The following is a 25,257-nucleotide window of genomic DNA, read 5'->3' on the forward strand; positions in this document are numbered from 1 at the left end:
TTTATTTGTGTTTAGTGCAAGTGATGAGGAATATTAAGCGTATTACAATATGAAGCCTCAAATCAACCTCTGCGATTTTCAGTTTACTTTCAAAGAGACGTAACGTGATATGTACACAGTCTGTGGTTTTGTTTAGTGAGCACAATACCTTATTGAACTGGTTTTGTTTATAAAACACACACAATGGTTGTCCATTGAGAGAGAAATAGGACCTGGTATGGGCTGAATTGCCTCAATGACATTTTCAGAGGTTCACAGGTGAAAAACTAACAGAGGCCTGGTTGCATTACGTTTGTGTTTTGACATATAATGAAACCATGGTTGTAACCAGTCTTCTGTATTTGCTCTTTACCTTGGAGGTCAGGATATCTTCATGACAGAAGAACAGAAGAAATATTACAATGCCATGAAGAAACTGGGATCTAAGAAGCCTCAGAAGCCAATTCCCAGGCCTACGGTATGACACACACAGCTCACTGCCACAGACTGTGTCACACTAGTGTTATAAGAACTTCCATTATAACTTTGCATTGTTTATTATAACAAAATTAAACATAGCATCATTTTCTTTAAATGACATATAATGATAATTTCTCTGTACTTCCCTCTAGAACAAGTTTCAAGGCATCGTCTTTGACTTTATCACCAAACAAGCCTTTGACATTGTCATTATGATCCTGATCTGCTTGAACATGGTGACCATGATGGTGGAAACCGACGACCAGACAAAGGAGATGGATGATATTTTGTACTGGATAAACCTGGTTTTCATCGTCCTCTTCACTGGAGAATGTGTGCTCAAGATGATCTCCCTGCGGCACTACTACTTCACCATTGGCTGGAATGTGTTTGACTTTGTAGTGGTGATTCTGTCAATTGTTGGTAAGAGATTCTTGGAGATTCTACAGATCTACTGAGTTTTTACTATCATAAAACTATCATAACATTTTGAAGATTTAGTCCAGCAACATACGTTATGTAAATATTGTGTACATGTTGTTCCTTCAATACAGTAAAGGTGCAGTCACATATACTGTTGATCGGCGAAGTTTTGCAGATGAAATCTAGTCATTTCAATAGGAATCCATTCGATTATGAATTTCTGATTAATTTCCGTCACACGGATTCACTGTGTTGACCAACAAAAAGCTGCTTGGTTTAAAAGTGACTTCTGTGTCAGCTGCTTTTTACATTGCTACACTTGACAATGGACCTTTTTGGCTCCGAAATTTTGCACCTTAATTGATCTGAAAGAGAAAACTGGTCAAAGAAGACAGTTTAGGCTAATGTCTGCTATAGTGAAAGATATTTCCTTGCAGTAATGCTGAGAATGCTAGAACTGTAAATATTCATGTACTGTATTTGTGTAGAGTATGCTTTGACCCTACCTTAAATATTGTGGTACATAAAAATGATGATTCCTGAAATCACTTATTGGACTTATGTTTTGTTTTTTTGTTTTTTGTCAGGCATGTTCCTCTCCGAGTTGATTGAGAAATATTTTGTATCGCCAACCCTGTTCCGAGTCATCCGACTTGCCAGAATCGGTCGTATTCTTCGTCTCATCAAAGGGGCCAAAGGCATTCGTACCCTCCTGTTTGCCTTGATGATGTCACTTCCTGCCTTGTTCAATATTGGCCTCCTTCTCTTCCTGGTCATGTTTATCTATGCCATCTTCGGAATGTCCAACTTTGCCTATGTGAAGAAAGAGGCTGGGATTGATGACATGTTTAACTTTGAGACATTCGGGAACTCAATGCTTTGCCTGTTCCAGATCACCACCTCTGCCGGATGGGACGGCCTCTTGGCGCCCATCCTGAACAAGAAGCAAGATCTGAATTGCGACAGCGAAATGGAGCACCCGGGCAGCTCGTACCGCGGCAACTGCGGAAACCCCTCAGTCGGCATCTTCTTCTTCGTGAGCTACATCATCATCTGCTTCCTGATTGTGGTGAACATGTACATCGCCGTGATCTTGGAGAACTTCAGTGTAGCCACAGAGGAGAGTGCCGAACCACTCAGCGAGGACGACTTTGAAATGTTCTACGAAGTCTGGGAGCGATTCGACCCCAATGCTACGCAGTTCGTGGAGTACAACAAGCTTTCTGACTTTGCGGATGCTCTGGATCCTCCGTTACGCATCGCCAAGCCAAACAAGATCCAGCTCATTGCCATGGACCTGCCCATGGTCAGTGGTGATCGCATCCACTGCCTGGACATCCTGTTTGCCTTTACCCTGAGGGTACTGGGAGAGGAGGGCGAGATGGATGCCCTGAGGGGACAAATGGAGGATCGTTTCATGGCCTCCAATCCCTCCAAAGTCTCCTACGAGCCAATCACTACAACCCTCCGGAGGAAACAGGAGGAGATGTCGGCCTCCATCATTCAAAGGGCCTTTCGACGGTACCGTATAAGGCAAACAGTAAAGAAGGCCTCTAAAGCGTATCGGCAACAGCTGCAGGACGGGTTGCGTATCCCGGAGAAAGAGGTGCTTGTCATTGGAAAGTTTCAAGAGAACTCTGCGTCGGATAAAACGGATATGACTCCGTCTTCTGCCTCTCCGCCATCTTATAACAGTGTGGCCAAGTCAGAGAAAGACAAATATGAAAAAGAGAGGAGAGAGAAGGAGGACAAAGCAAAAGATGCACGGGACAGAAAAAAATGAACGAGCGATTGAAACAGAGACTATTCTTTTCACCTGAGACACTGTTTACAGAGCGGAACACGAGCACCGGGGGGGAATTCACCTCAAGCGGTTTTGGAACTAATGCCAAACTGAGTGTGTGTGTGGGGCGGAGTGTGTGTATGTGCGTGTGTCTAGACTATTGTGTGCGTGGCCACCGAGCTAGCCTTAGGTTGCATTTATGGTGTTCACGGAAAGCGTTCTTTCAAGGACAGTGCCAGTGTCGACACGACGAACACACGCACACACACACGCTTGAGTATGACTGTTGAATCCCTAAAGACATTGGTGTCAAACAAAATGGCAAGTATAGAGTGGTGTGTGAGTTTGTCTTTTAGTTTTGAGTGTTGTCACACAATCCTGAGGACTAAAAGAAACTGTTATAGTCATCAGTAGCTAGTGCTAACACTACCGCTGGTGTCTTTCTTATTGAATGGCGTATTATATACCTGCACATTTTTGTTAGCTCATTTTTTAAATCATGTTGAACTTTTCTACTCATAGGTTTGATTGTCTGAACTTCTTAATTTAAGGGCACGTCTGTGGAGGGAGGGGCTGGGGAATGTCGATCATATCCGGTAGTGAATTACCTGAACGCTCCTCATTTACTTTAGCGTATGCCGAACAAACCACACACACACATATATATATATATATATACCAGTAGGTTCCAAGTGCTACAAAATCAATCACTCAGTAAGCTGAGAGCAGAATGCTACTGTACTAATCAGGACTTTAACACGTAGAATGTTTTTGTATTATTTATGGATGGAGATGTAGGCCTGTCTGCACTGCCTTACTGAACACAAACACGAAAATGGATGGATTGAACATAATCTTCCACTGTTGATAGCAGAATGAGCCAAACTCAGTGAATTTGTCAAAATGTATCTGATTCAAACCGCTTGATCAATGTTCTGGGTTCAATACATGTTAAGCTCAATTGACAGCATTTGTGTCATTATAAGGCACTTATAAAAATGGCCAAGCAGTAAATATTCAAATATACACTGTTTATAGCCACTTGTATAGTAGAGCCACAAAACTATTGTATTATAAAATATTATATACAAAATATTAAATGTTATATTATAATTACACATGCGTTAACATGAGACTAGTGTGATGTAATCGCTTACTAATCTTGTCTGTTTTTTAAATCTGTTGTCATGACAATGCTCGTAAAGCCTGTAAACTCGATACAGTTTCGCACAATATCTGCACAAAGACACCAAGAAGGGAGGGTAATGCAACTTTGACCAGATTTGTATTATTTTTATCTTAAAGGGGCCACATCCTATATTTTTTTTGCTGTACATCTAATCAAAAGCTGTTTATTACATCTTTACCCGACACCTGGTGAAAACAACACGTTTCTGGAATAGCAACAACCACAGGAATTAAATAAAAAAAATGGTCCTACTGCAAATATTACTTTTAACTTAATGTTTTTAAATAATAATAATAATTTATTTCCTATTACAGAAGATTTAATGTAACTGTTTTATAAAAAAATATAAGTTATACATCTTGGCATGCAAACCCTCCAGATGCTGGCATAGTTTACTTTTATATATATATATAAAAAAAATGTATTGGTAGTTTCTTACTCTAACCTAGTTTTTTTTCTTATTTTAGGGACTTGACATTATTTCCGGTGGTAATCAATATTATGCAACAAATGCTGTTCATTGAAGCCTAAACATTCTTTTAATTTGTACACCACAGATGATAGCAAAAACAACGACCATAATGTTAACAGACTTCGGATAGCCTGAATGTACACTCACTGGTGAACGTGATGAGAAATGGCAATGTAACCCTACTGAATGTCTCTACCAGACAGCCACATGTCTCACCGTCTCATTTTATTTTGAACAAAACTAAATGAAAAAAAAAAACATATTTATATATATATCTTCCAAATCTAAAACCATTCCGTGCATAGGTGCAGGTCAACCTGTCAGTGGATGTCTACTTAACAATAATTTTCCTCGTTTCGAAGTTCAACGTCTGTCGCCGAGCATCGGCAACAACCCTGAGTTCTGCTGAATAATACGATTAAGACATGAGCTCTTCTGTTGAACTAGTGGTGGTGATTTTGTATGTATATACTGGCACGCTGTATCTCACCTCTGTATTCAACTCTGTAGAGGAGCACTTTTACACGCCACTTAAACTGTCATTTGGATGCTTGTGATCGTGTGCAAGAGGTGTACGTGCGAGTGTGAAAGAGAAATAGAATATGAGAGAGAGATCTATATGTGTGTTTTGACTGTATGTACTGGGGCCACCATCGATGTGCTTTATTCTCATTTTCTTTAATGTTTATAATGTAAATAGTAGTTTCAAGCTCATGTTATTGGGTTTTTTTATTATTATTATTTTGTTTAATTTTTTTTTGCACAGTGCTACATGTGAAGGCCAGGTCCTGGTTTTAAATGTACATAAAAATTTATGAAGCAATCAGTGGTTGTCATATTTCATTCGTAGTGTGGTAGTAAACTGCATGCACTATATTAACCAATTTCATGGTGACGTTATTTTAAAAGCCAAAAGAATAAAGATCATATTTTTTGTACCAAAGCTAAACTTATTATATTCGTTATCACACACTCTGAAAGTACATCGCAAATTTAACTTCAAGAGAGAATCACAGCAGAGAAATACATACTTTTTGTTGGGTCACTTGAAAATGTTTATGATTTGCAAACGTGTACCTTTTGTTTTGAATGTGCAATATGAATTGATTTCCTCTAAAGCAGAGCAAAGTTTGCAGACATCCACTGTAGTTTTCCAAAATAAAGCACATTTTGGGAAACCAGTAACTGGAAAGCCTAAGACAGTTATTTTGAAAATGTTTTTGTCAAATATGCAGCATTTGTCTCCGTTCTATCGGCTGTATTGTTATTTGTGCCATTCAAAAATTAATAAATAATCCAAATAAAACAAATAGCTATCAGTCGATATAGCCATTATTTTGTGAACGTTTAAGAATGTGGTCGCTTGTTTTGCCAAGACATATTCTGCATTTTCTGCATTTGCAACATTTTCTGTCCAAAAATTTAGTTCTAACCCTATCCGTACCCATAAACCTAACCCTACCCTCAACTTATCCCTATGATAGATGAATAACACTGATGTAGAAGCATCAAACACTGGTTGTAAACCTAAACTTTACATAAACTGTAAACTTGTCCCTCAAATCTGATTGGTTGAATGTACCCCACTTTACCTCTGGACATCACAAATCTCTGCTGAAAAAAGGAGAAGAGAAATGGAAGAGTTGTAGAAGAGAGGTAAGAGAAACAGAAGAGGGTCTAAATTTAGTCTGTTCGGTGAGATTAACTGCTGCAATCATCCTTCTGTTACCACTAGACTCCCATTTCACAGGACTGTGTGTGTGTGTGTGTGTGTGGAGAAACACTGTAATCAGGAATGACCCTGCTGGAGTGCCTTTCTTCCTGTTGCCTGGCAACCTGACATCACAGTACACCCTTCAGTGATTGATCACACAGCGTCTACCGTCTACCCATAGTGCTCTGGGGTTTTCAGCAGGCTTTCCCCAACCAACACCCCTCATTCTCTGTGTCTCATCCCCTCTCCCACACTCACTCATTCATGCTTTCTGTTTCAGTCATAGAGAGACAGGCTTGCATTTCCTGATTACACACTGTCCCTGTGGGGTATTTTTAAGTAGCTAAGTAGTCTTTTATGGTGAGGTCTGGTGCAGGAGATGAGTGTGCTTGTTTATGCATAAAATGATAAGGTTCTTTATGATGTTAAAGTGCGTTTGTTTTTCTCCCATCATTTTTGTCCAAATCAAAATTAATCAAAAAACAGAAAAACAATGATGAGCTGATAAGCTGTATCTCTGATGAATATTAGAGATGCACAGATTCATGTCCTTACATATTCAAGCTCAAAAAATAGAGGGTGGGGTTGGTGAGTGACACTGGTACCAAAGCCAGATTTCAATCAAATCTCATTCTAAATAGTCCAAGGCGCCCTCTTGTGGTTGAATGATGGGTACACATGTGTTGTATAATGGACGTTTGCCATTCACAAGCAAACGTGGCGTTGCACCGCATGAACAAGGAGAGTTTTTCATTATTTCTGTCTTAAAGGGGCCATAGCTGCACCTTTTTTTAAAATCATGTTTTGATATGGTAAAGTAATAAAAAGTAACAAATGTATTTTTCAGCAAATGGTCAGTAAAAGAAGGTGCTTCAGAAAACGCTAATGGTCAGCCTCAGTTGAATTGAGTTACACCATTTTAAGGAATGCTCCGTTTTTGAAATGTGGAAAGTCGTGTATTAACAAGGTTGCACATGAAATATGGGACACTGATAAACATTACATTTTAGGTAGTGCAATTTGTCTAAAATAATAAGAGATTATTTTTACTACAATGAATTGGATTTTTAACTGTGCAAAAGGTCCAAAACTCTGTGGTGGTGGGACACCACATGTACCCCACTTGTACCCCACTTTACCTCTTACACAATCACAATTTTGTCAGGGGTTGATGTGTTTAAACTAATTTATTTTCTTAGTAGGTAATTTTATGTCAGATAATATTTAATTTTTATATGCTGGTTGAAAGTTTCTTCACATCCGGATAGCAATTACTAAGTTAAGTGGTCTAAATGTATTTATTTGTGGAAGGCATAGGACCATAAAATGTTCATCCAATCATTGCAACCCAAACAGCACCTTTTACCGTTCCTCCTGTCCTGAACCAAAACAATGAGCTTATGCTGTGTTCACTCCATAACTGTAATTTGGAAGAGATGGAAAGCCGTGACTCGAAATTATTTGTTTTAATGGAAACACTATCAACAGTGAATCTGCAGCAGTCAGGTGGGACAGGTCAGTGCTCTTTAGGGTGTTTTCTGTTCATTATTATTGTAATGTTATGTGGTTTTTAAGACATGAGGTAGTTTAACGCCGTCTCTCGTCTCATGACGCTTTGCAGACTTCGCTGTGTGTGAGCTTTCATGTGTTTTTGAAGGAGGCATACCAAGTTATAGCCTACATCCTGAAATCTTTATGTGCATAAACTTCAAATGAAGTCTTTAGGGCTTGCATCTTTCTATAATATTATGTTCATGTTATTGTGGACATGAAATGGACAGCAAAATCGCTGTCTTAAGAAGTCTCTCTTAAAGACCTTAAGACTTTCATTCATCTTCGAAACACAAATGAAGATATTTTAAGTGAAATCTGAGAGATTTCTGTCCCTCTATTGACAGTCGACGCAACTTTCTCGCAAAGATTTCATTTAAATACCTTACGGGTTTGGAACAACAAGAGGGTACGTAATTGATGACAATTTTTTTAATTTTTGGGTGAACATTTAGGGTAAACCCCTTGTGAAAAGAAGTACCCTTAGCATACTTTTATACTTTTAAAAATAGTAAGCTGCTTAATACAGAAACAATAGCCTATTCTTTAAGGAAATATACTTAAATGCAAACTCAATGTAAAGTTAACTAGCATGTTATTTACTGTTAAATGAAGGCATATTATAGTTAAAATGTTTTATTAAATGTAGTTAGTTGAACTTAAGACTGCTGTTATGACCCACTTAATTAGGTTTTTATGTGTAATTTCATAATTCTATTGTTTTTAATGGTAAACTACAATATACTTTAATGTCATTTCTATTGAAAATTGTATGTCATGTGTTTAAATATGTAATTACACATTTTGTAAAGTTTAAGTTAAATACTTTATCAAATAACACACTACAGTTAAAATTATAATCAAATACTTTTCATGTGTTTTAGTATGCTAGGCAGCACATCAAAACAAGTGTTGTTCTTTAAAGCACGACAAAAGATTATTAAAACATACATAATCATCTAAAATGCACTTTTTAAAAGTGTAGGCCTACTTACAGTAAGTGTGTTAATAAACAGTCTAATCTCTTTAAATACACTTAAATGGCCTTGTATGTCATTAATTTGATCTATCAATTAAGAGCTTTTCTTTTTCACAAGGGTTTATTGTATGTTTGTGTGTACATGTGTGAGTTACTGAGTGTGTGTGGCGCTTTAAATGGTGTGAGTAATTGCCTTTGAATGTCACCAGCTCAATTTTTCCACTAAGTAAAAATGTGGGAAAGTAAGAGAAAGAGCCTGACCATGTACAAAAAAAAAGGACACCACCTCACCATCTGCATTTGCGTTACATGGAAAGTACAGGCATTTTACCAAATTCAACAGAAATGTTCCTCTTTGTAACACATGGATAAAAGTGCTGAGAAAAATAGATATGCTCCTTAGTCTTGCTTTAAAGGAACCATGCATTTAACTCTTTGAGCTGTGTTTCTCCATGCAATCTCATATTTCCAGAAGTAGGAGATAAGTAGGTCAAGTGAGGAGAGAGAGAGTGAAGGAGAGAAAGAAACAGAGAAAGAAACCTCAAACACTGCTCTTTACTGGTGAGGAGGAGCAATCTCATCTCCACTCAAAGACTGAAAATGCCTTGACTGTGAAGAACTGAGATGACATAGATTCACATGGTCAGCTATTCAGTACAGGAGGTTACTCGACTGTATTAATAAACAGTAACAATTCCAGATTATTGCATAATAATGTCTGACCACCAACAGATATTTTCATGAAATTGAAAATGGTCCAAACACAAGAGTGCAATACAATAGGGTGCCATTTAAAGAGTCTTGGACCAAACAGCTAAAAAATGCACAAGAACATAAAAATTCCTTTTTTAGGAGGGCTGAGTTTTTTCCCCATTGTAAACAAAAATGTCACAGGGCCTTCCAGGCCATGAGAATATAATGTACTGACTTTGGTTGGCAGCAAAAGAACTGAATGGTAATTGGTGAGGGTATAATGCAAGTTGTTCCTCAAGGATATGTGTAAGGCCCTCTTCTGTTTCAGTTTTATTTGCTTTTTTTTCATATGACTGTTGGAATTAAAAGGATAGATCACCCAGAAATTAAAATTCTCTCATCATTTACTCACCCTCATGTCGTTCCAAACCTGTATGACTTTATTTCTTCTGTGGAACATACAAAAAATGGTATTTTGGAGAAGTTGGTAAGAGTTTGGTGACCATTGAATCCACTGAATAGACAAAAAAAAGAGGCCTTTCTCAAAATATTTTCATTTATGTTCTACAGAAGAAAGAAAGTCATGCAGGTTTGGAATGACATGAAGGCAAGTAAATGATGACAGAATTTCAGAGACGAAGCACACAATGAGGTTTGTGCAAAAAATAAATCTGGCCCTCCTGCAAGATGTCTAGAAATATTGTTATCAGCAAGACAACGCAGTTTAATGTGTGTGTGCTATTAAAGCACCAATGAATAACCTTTAGCTGAATGTTTCTCTCTCTGTATTTTGGTGTGTGTGTAGTACTGAATGTAAGATGAGTGGACAGGCTTGTAAGCGAGCTGTCTTTCTGTGGGTTGAATAATGCATTTCTGTGACGTTCTCCTCCTCTCTCTCTCCTTACAGCCGTGTCTTACTTCTCTTATCATTAGTTTGCATTAACCTGACCCCATCATTCCCTCTCCTCCATTATCTCTCCTGCTCTTTACTTGCAATCTCCATCTTTTCGCCTCATCAGACATTCTTACAGTCTCCTCAGTGAAGTACAAGCATCCACTGTAGCAGAAGCGTGTGAATCTAGATCACATGTTTTCACCTGTCTCTGATCCATTCCGTGACTCAACCGTCTGAACGTGTCCTTCCCGGAATTCATTTACTTAAGTAATGCTGGTCATAGAATCCTCCCCCTGGTTTATATATAACGATTTTCCTCCATTCATCCGTCTGTCTATGGCCATTTCCTGTAAGATAAATGGAGTCATGATACTTTTCACAATAAGAATGAGTTTGAGCACAGCAGCAGACTTTTTTCTGCTCTATCAACAGCATCTATGGTATGCTGTTGTTTACCACAGGAAATCATTTCAACTCTTTGTAAAAACAAACTGAAACATGCATGAGAATAACACATGACATTGTGCAACCAGGCGCAACGTGATATAATGTAGTGATAAAAGGTCTCTCTTCCATGTAAAAACTCATTACAGTTTTTGTCATATCTAGTTGTGACCACAATTTTGTCCATTGCATGATATCCATTTAGTATCTCCACCCAATGTAAATATCATGGCCTAAAATCTAGCTCTACTGTACATACACTACAGTTCAAAAGTTCGGGGTCGATAAGATTTTAAAATGTTTTAAAAGGAATTTTTAATTTTTAAAAGACATTTTAAAAGAAATCTTATGCTCACCAAGGATGCATTACATTTTTTTCAAAATTACAGTAAAAACACACACACACACACACACACACACACACACACACACACACACACACACACACACACACACACACACACACACACACACACACAAAAACAAGTAATAATGTGGAATATTATTAAGATTGAACTGTTTTCTATTTTAATATATTTTAAAATGTAATTTATTCCTGATGGCAAAGCTGAATTTTTATCAGCCATTCATCCAGTCTTTAGTGTCAAATGATCCATTAGAAATCATTCTAATGTGCTGTTTCTTAATAATAATACAAAAAAAAAAATATTATCAATATTGAAATCACTTGTGCTGCTTAATATTTTTGTGGAAACAAAAAGGTCAAAAGAAGAGCATTTATTTAAATTAGAGCTTTTGTAACGTTATACATGTATGTACTGTCACTTTTGATTAATGTGTCCTTAATAAAAGTATTAATTTAATAAAAAAAAAATTATAGTGAAAATCCAAACTTTTGAACACTAACTGTATATTGTCACTGGAACATGCCTGTTAGGACACAATACAATGGTTTCCCCATCAATTTTTTCAATTTATTTATTTACTGAAACTGAGATACAAGTCAAAATATTGTGTTATTGTGAACAGATACTATTAATAGAGCATAACTTGTATTTAACCTGAAATATTCCTAAACACGCAAGGATAGATAATGGAAATGAGGCAAATGGAGTTTGGTATAAACGTCCTTGTCAACATAATGTTTTTCGCTTTTGGAATTGTGATTTAATTTCTCATCATACGCAGACAAAATACAGCAGAAATAAAATTAAAATATTATTTTTATAAGCTGACGAGAAGCACTTGTATAATATAAAGCTTGAATATATATTTTTTTATATATATCGGCAATTATGAGATAAAATCTCAGAATTTTGGCTTTATAAGTCACAATTGTGAACTCTAATGTGTCAATCACAGTATACAATCTTATTTTTTTTTTCAAAACCCATGTGGAAGGGGGGCAAATGTTGTACAATAAGAAACTATTTCAAACTTTCTACTTCAAAATTCCATGCTTAATTCAATATGTTACTTGCCGTTTCTCTGTAATATTTTGTGAAATTTACTAGGAAATCCTACACCAAATGTTTTTCAGTGTAGTGACCTCTGTCTTTTTAAAATAAATGTCCTTTTTTTTTTGCAGGATACAGTCTCTGTGTGGGTTCTTTTTTTAAGGAAATGTGTGTGCAGAAAGGAAAGGGTGTTGGTGTTAAAGCCGTGAGGAGGGCTGTGGTCAAGTTTCCATGATTTGTTCAGGGGTGATGTTTGTTTCCTGTTGGCAGGAGTGTGTGTGATTATGTTTTACTCAACTGCAATGCTTTGAAACCCTTAACTTTGGCATTTGTGTGTGCGTGTGATTGTGTTTACTGGAAAGAAAATTCATAGCATGAGTTCACAGAGACGTTTTTTTTTTCTTTTCTTTTCTTTCTTTTTCTCCTCCTTCAAGGCTGTCCTCGGTTTGTCCGTCTGGTTCGGCCTCCTAGACACCACAACTGTGCCACGCAGTCCTTCCTCCACATCCCTCTCTCGCTCTCTTTTCCTCTCTCTCGCCTTGTCTCTCTTCCTCCGTCCACTCTCTCGGTAGTGGTCCTCTCTGCTCTCGTGGGGGAGGCTGGAATATCTGGTTTCTCGAACAATGGAAACTCAATCAGGAAATGGACCTGAGGTGTTGAAAGAAAGAGAGTACGCTTCTTCATCTCCTTTCACCCTGCGGCCTGCTGACGCTAAAGAGGACCTGGAGGAGAACAGGCACATTGAGAAGTTTGACATCCCACTCAGCAGTCTGAAGCAAATGTTTGAGAAACCGCCGGTGCAACATGTGGTGAGTCTCAGAGCGAAAGCGAAAGAATGAGAGAATGAGAATGGAAAGACAAATTATGAGCTCTTGAGTCTGTCTGTTGATGAAGAGAAAGAGTGTGAGAATGGGATGTCTTTTTATGATATCTCATTGGTGGCTGCAACTTATAGATAGATTGTAGGCATTCTTAAATCTGAAGATACATATATTCATGACATTTGTTTAGGGTTTGTTTGTTTCCCCTCATCATTCTTTAGTATTTAAATGATCTCTTTTCGTACATTATTTGTTCTTGTTTTGTTGACTTCCAACAGTCTCTTCTGTCTGTTAGCTCCTATTTGAAAATGAAGTGCCTACATGTATATGCTAACGGAAAAAGATAATGTATTGAAAGACATGGATAGCCAGTTAACTTTGGGATATTGAAGCACATTTACAGGTTAGAGAGCTAGACTACCATTAAAAGTTTGGGGTCAGTAAGATTATTAATGCTTTTTTTGAAAGAAGTGTCTTACTCACCAGGTCTGCATTTATTTAAAAAAATAAATAAAATACAGTAAAAACAATAATATTGTGAAATATGATTATACATTAAAATAACAGTTTTCCGTTTTTAAAATGTTTTAAAATGTCATTTAGGCCTATTCAGGTCAAGCTGAATTTTTAGCATCATTACTCCAGTCTTCAGTGTCACATGATCCTTCAGAAATCATTCTAATATTCTGATTTGGTGCTCAAGAAACATTTATTATTATTATCAATGTTGAAAATAGTTGTGCTGTGTAACGGTAGGGTAGGCAATTTCTGGAGAGGCTTGCAATAGCAAGCTAGCTTTGAAAGCATAAGATCCCACCCTCCCTTCAGAGCGTCTCCAAAGCCACGCCTCCTTCAAAACACATGAACACTTTGATGCGAGCTCTGCAGCAGACTTCTTCCCGACAGTCAAAGCGGCGTTACGTCACGAAAGTGCGGACTCGTAGGAAGGCCGCGAGTGCTTAGGGTGCCATTTGGGACAAGGCCAAATGGATGCTTCCTCGTTTCCTCGTTTCCTCGCTCCTCCGTCCTTCAGTCTGTGAAATCGAAATCAGCCATCTTGGAGGGCATCTCAATTCTATAATTGCACCGCAAGGAGCATCATGAGCAAGGATACACATGTGTATCCTTCCCTGACATCATAAGTTGGTGGAGCTAAGATGCGAGGAAAGGAACGAGGATGAACAAAAAAGAAATGAGAGGCACCCAAAGAATCATTGATTCAACCGATTCGTTCAAACTAGCTGACTCATTCATGGAAGAAGCACGTATCCACTGAGTTTATGAATGGGTCATTGAATCATTGACTGACCTGTTTCGTTAAAAAACGGTGAATCATTCAATAACGAACCGCTGTGTGTTGCTGGGAGACGCAGCTTTGTTTGGAACTATTTTCGTTGGCCAAATAGAGCAAAAACATTCAAATTTGACAATGTTGTGTCTAAAAATTGTCAGTTCATATAATCAACTTATTGTTTATCGAACTGTTGTATAAAATGAATATCACATTTGTAATTGTGCTGATATTTGAGAAAATAGCACTCGCTTGTCACTTGCTTGTGTGACTTGCTTAACTATATTATGTTATAAACACAAAATACAAGAACTCATACAATGGCAATTCATATCTTGAATTTTTGGGGGCATTTTTATTAATTTTGGTGACATTTTGACCTTGCACGACGCTATATTATGTCAATGCCAGACTAGCTTGCTTATTGTTAAGCTTAATGGAGGGCTATTGATGAATTGATGCCATGAGCCAAATTTAAACAAAACTGATTTTTTTTTTTTTTTTTAAAGGGCACTTATCTAGTCAGAGGCCAAAAGGACAAGTGCTTAAGCACAACTTCTGTGCTCGCTGCTGCTTTCTAGTTCTGTAATGTCATCTTTGAAAGTGAAATGCTGTGTTAATAGTTTGAGACAATGAATTGAAAGTAAAAGTAAAATGAACTGTATCCCATTCTTTCCCTGGGCAAGTTTTGGTTTCAGTTGCAATAAACCTGGGATTTTCTGTTTTTCAAAGCATGCTTACGGCTTAGTCAGCTATGTTATCAAAGCAACATTAATCTAATTTCTAGAACCTGATCACTGGCAGGATAACATGCTCAAAAGACCAGCTTATGCTGGCATGATTTCCCATGCTGGTTCATGCTGGTCTGGTCTAGTTTGGAATATAGCCAAGCTGTTTACCAGCACAATTTAGCTGGTGAAACTGGTCAACCAGCATAATCTTTATAGTGATACTGGGTAAACACCAGCACACCCGTATCCCATGTTGGTGACCAGCATAAAATCTTACTGTGTGCTGGTGTTTTCAGGAGGATAACTATTTAAGTGGTTCCCAGGTGTGAGCTACTGAAAGTTAACATACTTCAAAGAATGGGTTTGGAAGTTTAGTGTTCATCAGTCACAGTTCAGTGAAGTGACACTGATGGGATGGCTGAGAATGAAAAATTAACGAGACCGGAATGAGAAATGAGTAAAATGAAAATGAAAATTGGAAGAGCAGACATAACAGGAGTAAGAAAAGATTAATAGAGATTAAGAAAGAAGATCAATTTAAATTGTGTGTGTTTCATAGTTTTCATACCTTGGCAAACTGCTCTGTGCTGGAAAGCTCTTGTTTTGCTGGCCTTTTACATTAGGAACATTTAATCCCTTAAATTAAATTATTGTGAGCTCACAGAGAGAGAGACAGTGAGAAAGGTCACAATCTGCAACACACACACACACACACACATAAACACACACACACACACACACACACACACACACACACACACACACCAGATGCAGCTACTGGCAATACACTTGTGGGAAGCAGAGTAACTGTGCACTGACATGCTTAAACACACACACACACACACACACACACACACACACACACACACACACACACACACACACACACACACCAGAGGCAGCTACTGGCAATAAACTTGTGGGAAGCAGAGCAACTGTGCACTGACATGCTTAAACACACACACACACACACACACACACACACACACACACACACACACACACACACACAAAATGTTATGCACTATGTTATTTAAAACTTATTTTGGGGGTTCTTTCCGCAACACTGGCTTTCGTATAAATAACCCTGTAATTTGCATGTGGGTAATGTGTGTGAGTGGGCAGAGTAAAACCAACAGAAGAAAGTGAGAGATATATGGAGATGTAAAAAGAGAAGAGAGAAAATGAACTTATTAGTTTAGCATGGTTTGGTTAACTCATACTTGCAACTATACGCACACACACAAGAAAAACAAAAGCTGCGATTAAAAAGAATAAAAAGAATAGGTTGAATGCTATTGAAGTTGTAATGATGACCATAATGTTCTTAGAATACTACGTCCGTTATATTTCGTCAGATGTTGATTGTTGTAAAGTCTTACTGTGTTTTATTTGCCTGACCAGGCCCACATGCAATATGAAACAGCAGAATTGCAAAGCCCATCATTCACAAAGTTAAAATTGCTTACACACAATTTTTCAAACTATGGCTCTTTTTCTCTAAACTCTACACACAAAACCACAAATCACATACACAGCATGCAAAACATCACACATTTCAACACTTTATTCAAAACTATTTTTAACTCTTCTCAAAATTGTGTTTTTGCATAGTAACTCTACACACAAGCCATCAAAAGATTAGCCATATACGGCAAACTGCACACGTATGGAAAATGTAAAACACTACTGTAGGGAGCAGGGCTGAGACGAGAGCCGATGGTGCGAGTGCTAATGAGCGTCACCTGCACGCCACACTGATCCTGAGTCTCACGTAGGAGCTCCGCAAGGATAAAAGGAATAGTGACGACAGTGAAGGAAGAGAAAGGACCAGGCCTGGACTTTATGTTGTTTTGTTTTAGTTTATGCAGCAGTCGTCCATGAGGGGCTGTTGCTTTACTTTCGTTTTCTGACCTCACTACACTGGCTACCGATTAAATATATAATTGTTTTTAAAATTGTAATATTTGTTTTTAAATCACTACATAATCAAGCACCTTCATATCTCTCAGAAGTGATCTCCACCCACAAACCAAACAGATTCTTGAGATCTAGCAATCTTGGTCTCCTCTCCTGATTGAGCTTTCTGCTGGTCCTACACTGAAAAAATGCGTTATTATTTTTGTCTTGTTGCCGACCAAATAGAGAAAAGATGCATTTACCAGATGAGGAAAATGGCATAAGATGATATGTCTTGTTTTCTGAAGAAGGAAAAAAAAAAACGAAATGAAGTGAGTTCTGGTTTAAAACTAGCAAAATTATCTGCCAATGGGGTGAGAAAAATAATCTTATTTCAAACAGAAACAAGGTCTGCACTCTTTATTTGTTACAAACAGTAGATAAAGATTATACAAACGTTTTGGCTCTTTGCCTTTGTCAGTGTGACAATTTCACTTATTCTCAATAATTGTTAAGCGTAGCGTCAGTTCTGGCGGGTCACATTAGTTAAGCTTGCATCAGCTGACTCTCAGCTGATCCACGTCTACCTATCCACCTTATTCCTACACCCCATGACGCTTTGCGAGAATTATGGGTGTAACTTCCGTTAAGCTGTAAACAATCAGTGAAACACTCTCTCTATGAACGTAATACGTAAAAAAAAGTGTCACAATGAGATGACATTAATCTACTCACCCTTCAACCATCGAACATTAAAAGGAAATTTAAAAGTGTAAAAGCATCAACAAGATATTTCAACAGACCAAATAACCCCAAAAGCGCAAGTCTTTCCACAGCAATAATGGACGGGATAAATATCACTGTAGAAATATGTATTATGTAACTTATGTTGCCTTAATCAAAAATGTTCATTAACTTCAGCATTACGTGATACTATTTCAAAGTGATTTCCGTCATTTTGACAGATTATAAATTGCATTTACCTGTGAAAACAAACCTGGAAAGAGACGTGAGGATTTGAGGAGAATAACGAGAGATTCTTCGTGCATTCCAGTGAATTAATAATAGAATATATAACGTTATTCTCTGATGTCTGAAAATAAATCATGAAGGAAAATTGACAGCTCATCCAGTCAAACTGATGGATCAGCTTTATTTGTAGGGCAACCTTATGATTTGAAATGATTCGTTTCAGCCTTTTTGAATGGAAGTTCCCCAAACCGGAAGTGCCACCCATAATTCAAAACGCAGTAAGGTCATCAGGAATGAGGTGGATAGGAATACGACGCCTATCACTGTATACATATATAAGCTCCTACAGTATTATCAGCAGCTATCGCGTTTCTCAGGAGCGAATTACCCTCCTCCATCCCCAGCTCCACCTCTCGTCAGTCAGGATTTGGCCTTCTGAGTGCTCTTTGAATCAGAATAAATTCTCGAATTATGTTGTACTTTAAAATCTTGAATGAATGATATCTGCAATACATTCATGTTGGTTCTGTTCTGTTTACCCTAAGGGGGGTTATCACTGCTCTCCCTGCTCTTATCTATGCTAGGCTGCATGGATGCTCAGGGAGTTCTCACCCAGAACAGAACCATACCGCCAATCTAAAACTGTATGCTAATTGTCAATCGTATTTGACAATAGTGGTCCCGACAGATATATATAGGTCTTCAGGTGATCATGATCATAATTAAAGGTGAACTAAGTAACTTTTTTACCTTAACTGAACAGCTTCAGAGTCATTGGAATGGTTATATTACTTATTTCGGGTTGAATGGTGGTCGTTTCGCACCCCCCTGGTGCCTGTGAGCGGAGAATCCGCACTTGCAACTTTGAGCCGGCGGGCCGCCGGCCGCCGCGTCAGGAAGTATCGCGTGATATCAGGTCTCGCGATGTAAACAATTGCTTTAAGGCCAAAAGAAATCTGCTAAAATGCTGTCATTATTGCGCTCCCTCACGCTGTTCGAACCCGAATGAAGAAGACGTTTTAAAGAATGTCCCATCCGCTTTGATGTCGTTGATCTACTAGCCTCTGGCGTCTGAGAATCGCCAACGAGTTTTTACAACAATGTTGTCAAATATCTATTCCGAAGCTGTAGGGGGAGCTCTAGAGAGAAACCTGCGAGCAAAAAGCGAGAATACAGCGAAGAAATCCCGAAACTACTGAGCCCTGCTTTAAACAATCAAATAATCAGTCCACAGACTCCCGTTTAAGTCCATATGGAACAGTAAATAATGATTAAAAACAATGTTGGGAACAATTACACATCAGGCAAAAATGCCATATATAAACATTGTGCCCAAAAACCAAAACCAAAAACAAAGATAATATCAGCTGCAAAAATATACAAGGATGCACAGTTTTCTCTGCACTATGGTCTGACACAATCTTGATAGTATGCAAGATAGGATTGGCAGTGATTTTTCTACAATAAAAAGGTGATAACTTGGTATAACCTATCATGGTCACCTTAGGTAAAGGACGTTAGTCACAGCACCAATAACTGTAGTAACTATATGGTATTTTGATGGAAACCACTGTTTTTGTAAGGGTCTCCATGGTAGCTTGAACTTGACAGAAAAAAAGAAGTAATAGAATACTTGGTATGTGACTTAAGTTGTAGAGTCCTTCATGGTGGTGAAACAGGGCTGGATGATTTGATGCTTGAGTCTTGATTCTGAAGTGGTTTTGGACAAGAGCAGAATGAGTGACTGTTGTTCCTGATTGAGAGGCTAATTGTTGCCTAGATAGGAAGAGCAGGAAGAGGAGAGAGATTGCTAAAGATCCATCTATTGTTTCTATCTGAAACATGACCTCTCCACCCCACCGGGGTTATTAATATTTTATGATCCCTTTGCGCGCACACACACACACACACACACACACACACACACACACACACACACACACACACACACACACACACACACACACACACACACACACACACACACACACACACACACACACACACACACACTCTCTTTCTCTCTGTCTCTCTCATTCATTATTACTCAGTCAGGGTATACAGAGACTGCCATGATTAAAGGCTGTCAGAAGAGACTGAGAAACTTTCATTTCAGACATGAAATCCTTCTCCTGTTATTCATCAACCACTTTAGAACAGAAAGGAATACAAATCCTCACATCCTGTTTAAAATTCTGATGTAGGTTCATCCAAGGTTTAGATAACACTTTTAAACTCTTCAGCAGGCCGAGAGATGTTGTGGTGCATTCTTTCCAGTAGAGGTCACTAATAGAAAATGTAAGGCTATGTAAATGTAATGTAAACTGCTGCCTGCAGTACTATAATAATACTGCATTATTGTCATAATGAACTGATACCTAATCAATGTTTTCAGTTTCAGGAAAAGAATGCTTCTTACCCAAATGGAGTTACTGAAATCGTTGTTTGGATATGTGGTCTCAATATAAACAAATATCTTCACAGTGCTTGAGTCTAATCTAATTTCGCTGTTTGTTTCCTTTCAAGCAAATATGTACGTTCAGGATTCAAGGAATAGAGAGAAAGAATTCACACACCCTGGTGAATATACCAGTATAATCCATCATGAATTCCCATGGTCCAGTGTTGTGCTGGTACAGTACATGAGTTGGTGGTCCATCATAGCCACATATGCTATTTAAGAGAAAAAAATATTCTTGGTTCAGTACAAGTACCTAGTGAGGCCAGCAGGGGGTGCTCACCCCGTGCTCTGTGTGGGTCCTAACGCCCCTGTACAGTGATGGGGACACTATACAGTCAAAAGCACCATCCTTTGGATGAGACTTTTAACCGAGGTCCTGACTCTCTGTGGTCATTAAAAATCCCAAATTTGGCCAGGATGCCAGGGTTACATCCCTTTTCAAAGGACATCATATGACCAAATTTGCCCATTGGCTTCTGTCCATATCCTCCTAATCATCCCCATATATACTGATTGGCTTCATCACTCTGTCTCCTCTCCACCAGTAAGCTGGTGTATTACCATGTAAAGGGCTTTGAATGCTGAGAAAAGCACTATATAAATGTAACAAATTATTAAAGTCAAACAAGCACTCTAAAGTTCAGCTAATTGCATTTAATATACATTCAAACTACAATAGCCTACATTTTCATTTAATTGCAATTAACATGCAATTAAGTGCCCAAACACATTACATTCATGTTCTATTAAAGTCTATAATTTACATAAGTGTTTTTTTTAGTAAGCTAAAGTGCACTTCCTTTTGACAAGGGTATAGCCGCTCCAACATTATAAGTGTTAACATGAGATTAATGTTATGTTTTATTATTAACTGCTTAATAATCTGGTCTATGCAAAGTTATATCCAATTTTTCCGGTTACAGCTAATAAACTCTGTAACTTTCAAATTATATGTGCAATGATTCCAAGCAGGGGCTTAATAACAATAAGAAAAACCCACCCAGAGGAATTGGTTGGTAATTACACGTTCACCTGCTTAAAATAGTATAGTTCCACCACTAAAAGGATGATTTATACTTGTATACGTGTATTGCTATACATGTGATTTTGTTTGTTTTTATAAATTAGTCAAAATTATTTTCTGTAGTAATCAACAGCATTTTCAAATGTACAGCTTAACTTGTTTTGAAACCCTGACATTCTGTTGCGTTTAGTTGTGAATAGACATAAACTCAAGCTACAGGCTAAAGCTAGCTGACAGTTAAAAACTGCCCTGCCACTGCTAAATATACCCTACAAACACAGTAACTTCACTGCTAAAAGTGTAGAAAGTATTAGGTGCTGTCATCTCACTCTTTTAAAGTTATCCCTGCGCTATGTGTAGCGTAGAGCTCAGGCTAAAAGCAGCTCCTTGTGACTGTTTCTGGCTGCCTATAGGGTTAAAAAAGTAAAACAGAAACAAAACTGTCGGTCAAGGCCTGGGGACAACAACTCAGATATTTACATGTTTAGCTGTTCACGCACTGTCACAGGATGTTCGGTATGTGTTCTTGTGTCATCTCATGTGCGCATGGTAATCATACCATGTCTTCACTTTATAACCTGTGGCCTTGTTCTGACTACAAAACACCCTCCATCATTCTTTCTTTCCTCCTGTGTGTGTGTGTATAAAAGCCTCCCAGTTTGTTTTAAAATAGTTGGTGGAAATAATATTGTTTGTGAGAGAGAGAGAGAGAGAGAGAGAGAGAGAGAGAGAGGGAGAGAGAGAGAGCTGCCCTGCTTGTTTTTCTAACTCCAGGTCAGTGACTCATGTTTAAATATGTCCACTTATCACAGAGACAGCAGAGTAATGGGAGACTCTCAGTGGTGCTTACGAAAACAGGAAATCCCCTTACATACACAAACACACGTAGGTGACCAGATTTAGTAGTTTTAGTTCTGTGATTCAACATATTACAATTTCCAATGTAATCACCTCTATGAATCAAAAAGGGGGGTCATTCCAGTATTGAGTATTTTGTCCGTTGTATATAATATGAGCAAATGTATTACTGTGATAAACTATGTCATACTACTCAAAATTACATTTAGTCGTCAATGCAAGACTGTAAGAATATTCTAGTTTTTATTAATATTTTAAATCAGCTTTTATTTTTACATTTTGATTTTAGTCCAGCTTTTGTCATCATAAGCTTTTAATAATGTTACCATGTTTTATTTATTTTTTAATTTCAGTTTAATTTGTATTTATTTCCAGTTAGTAGCCTAATTTTAGGGCTTCAACTCAAACTTATTTCAGTTAATTTCCCAACAAAATTTTCATGTAGTTTAACTACATCTAATATTTATATTTTATTTGATCAACTTTATTATTTTAGTTAACAAAAGTGTTTTTAATAGTTTTAGATTTAGTTAATAATACCGGTAATAAACCTGCTTGCAACTAATGTTCATCAACTTCTGTTAATTTATTTTTTTAATGTTCAATAAGCTCATATTATTTCCCTTTACAGGTTATTTTGAACAGACAGGCCACCAAAAATGGGGACAAATAGTTACGCAAAAAACACACACTTACAAAAACATACCATGCTAATACCATGACGTTGTCTACCATGACAGTAGTTCCATGGTATTCTCTGAAGGACTTTGGAATGCCATGTAAATACCATCATTTAGTAGCATTGTATGCATCAAAGTACCGTATGGCCATCAATAATTTTGTCCCTTAAAACTCATCTTTGATCACCAAAATGACGTAGGCCTATTTAAAACGTCTTGTGTGTTTTTTTTTTTTAATTCATGCCTAAAAATAGTTTGAATATAACTTTACACCCTTACTTCATTAAGTATATGCGGACACATGAATAACCAAATTAGCCCCTTCTCCACTCACGCCAGCTCAGAGATCCACTCAGTCAGCTCGTATAATCTATCAATCTATCAGAATGGTAATGCTTTTTATGTATCGCTCTGCGTCAGACACATAATGGTAGTTAATATGATTAATCTTTTGGTTGATGTTATCAAGCTAATAATGTGTTGCTAGAGTTACACAAACCATGTTTCCGTTCGCCATCTTAGTCTGCCTTCTAAAAATCATTATCCTTAGAAACGCTTTGAACAACTCAGAACGTCAGTGGAGAAAGTCATATAGTACATCATAACATCGTAATATAGACCTACATCATATACATAATTAACCCGCTATATTGCTAAATGTACCTGATTTTTCATATCAACAGAAAAATATACTGGAATAACCTGGCTTCTCTTTAAGGACACACAATATTGGCAAGATTTGTACATGTAAATCCCTTTGGTTTTGGTAACCTTTGATTGAAACAAGGTTCACAAAAATACACACATACTATTTAGGAAATAAATAACTAGAATCAGATCATATCTCATTCATTATCTAAGGTTTATTCAGGTGAATTAACTCAGAGCTCTTTTAATCTTTATCCAGGTAAAATTTTAACAGATTCAGAGATAAATCTTGATCTTTTTTAGCTAGGGTGAGTTCAGGATGACTGGGACACATTTTTCCATTGAGAAAAGTTAAAAATTGTCCCAATCAACCTGAATTCACACCATCAGTTTTTGACAGCTAAAATTCTGCCAAAATATCTGTGCATTTGAAAACACAACCTGTGTTTGACAGCAACATGAGAAACTGACTGTTTATTAGAATTCATTCACAGTAGTTAGCCTTTAATTTACTTGCCGTGTAACTGATAAAGTGAAACTCAGCCTTTCAGTGTGTGTAAATGAAACCACCTGTTCTCTGCTGGGCAGGGTGAACCTTGACCTCTTGGCTCAGTATTCGACAGACTCTGTGTGTGCGTCTTATGCCAGATGAGCTGAATAGTGGAATGTGACTCCACATGACACAATCAATGTGTGTGTGTGTGAGTCTGCATTAGCATGTGTGGGATAGTGTTGATTTTCCCTTCCTGATGTTTTGAAGTACAGATGCATGTGTATTATGGAAGAGCTGATGGGACGAGATTTGATTTGCAAATTGTTTTGTGAAACTAAATAGACAGAGAGGGGTAAAGGGAAAGAGAGCGCTAGATAGCGAAGACAGTTCCATCCGGGTTTTAAAGTATAAACTGATGAGTGTAATATATGTATGATGTGATGTCTGTTTATATGGCCGATGCGTATAATTTTTGTCAGGGTTAATGGAAAAGTTCACCCCAAAATGAAAATCATGTATTCACCCTCATGTCATTTGTAAACTATGACTTTTTCTTCCGTGGAACACACATGATTTTCCATACAATTATAGTCAATGGTTACCACAGCCATCAAGCACGATTTTCAAAGCATGAATTTCACTTTTAGTCAGCAGTCTTTGTCGAGATGACCTTAATGATCTAGCAGAGTTATTTCATTTCAAAAGATCAGAGAGATATTTTGGAGCTAATCCGTGGCTTTAAAGGGATAGTTCACCCAAAAATGAAAATTCTATCATTGTTTACTCACCCTCAAGTTGTTCCAAACCTGTATGAGTTTCTTTGTTCTGCTGAACACAAAGGAAGATATTTGGAAGAATGTTTGTAACCAAACAGATCTCGGTCCCCATTGACTACCATAGTATATATTTTTCCTACTATGGAAGTCAATGGGGACCGAGATCTGTTGATTACAAACATTCTTCCAAATATCTTCCTTTGTGTTCAGCAGAACGAAGAAACTCATACAGGTTTGGAACAACTTGAGGGTGAGTAAATGATGACAGAATTTTCATTTTTGGGTGAACTATCCCTTTAAAAACAAAAAGCAGAATTTTAAAATCAATTCTGTAACAAGCTGGCAGCCAGTGCAACGAACGTATTGGGGAAATATGATTCAATTTGTGTAAATTGTGTCAAATGTGGTGTAAACAACCGGCCAAAACACATAAAAAGTTTTCTATTTTTAGTTAGTTTAAACACCCCCTTATATGTAGAGACACCTGTAACCATTCTTGTTTGATTCCCCTTAAAAACGTTATCAAAATATTACCTGACACAGTAACATTAACTCCATACTGATGTTAAAGTTGGACACCTTT

The 25,257-nt window shown here is 37.6% G+C and overlaps 2 protein-coding genes across 2 annotated transcripts in view; both read left to right on the forward strand.

Annotated features, from left to right (window-relative positions):
- The window catches only part of scn1lab (sodium channel, voltage-gated, type I like, alpha b), a 52,086-nt gene extending 46,579 nt beyond the window's left edge, over positions 1–5,507 (forward strand). Inside the window, exons 25-27 of the mRNA XM_084128771.1 lie at positions 353–457; positions 612–882; positions 1,470–5,507. Coding sequence (XP_083984897.1) covers positions 353–457; positions 612–882; positions 1,470–2,665 — 1,572 coding nt within the window. The 3' untranslated portion in view covers positions 2,666–5,507. The remainder of the gene's footprint in view (positions 1–352; positions 458–611; positions 883–1,469) is intronic.
- Positions 5,508–12,353: 6,846 nt separating this feature from the next.
- Positions 12,354–25,257, forward strand: part of xirp2a (xin actin binding repeat containing 2a) — a 40,262-nt gene continuing 27,358 nt past the window's right edge. Inside the window, exon 1 of the mRNA XM_084128958.1 lies at positions 12,354–12,829. Within this exon, the coding sequence (XP_083985084.1) occupies positions 12,644–12,829 (186 nt within the window). The 5' untranslated portion in view covers positions 12,354–12,643. The remainder of the gene's footprint in view (positions 12,830–25,257) is intronic.

The sequence above is a fragment of the Abramis brama genome (assembly GCF_963993115.1).
Source record: "Abramis brama genome assembly, chromosome: 11".
Taxonomy (NCBI): Eukaryota; Metazoa; Chordata; class Actinopteri; order Cypriniformes; family Leuciscidae; genus Abramis; species Abramis brama.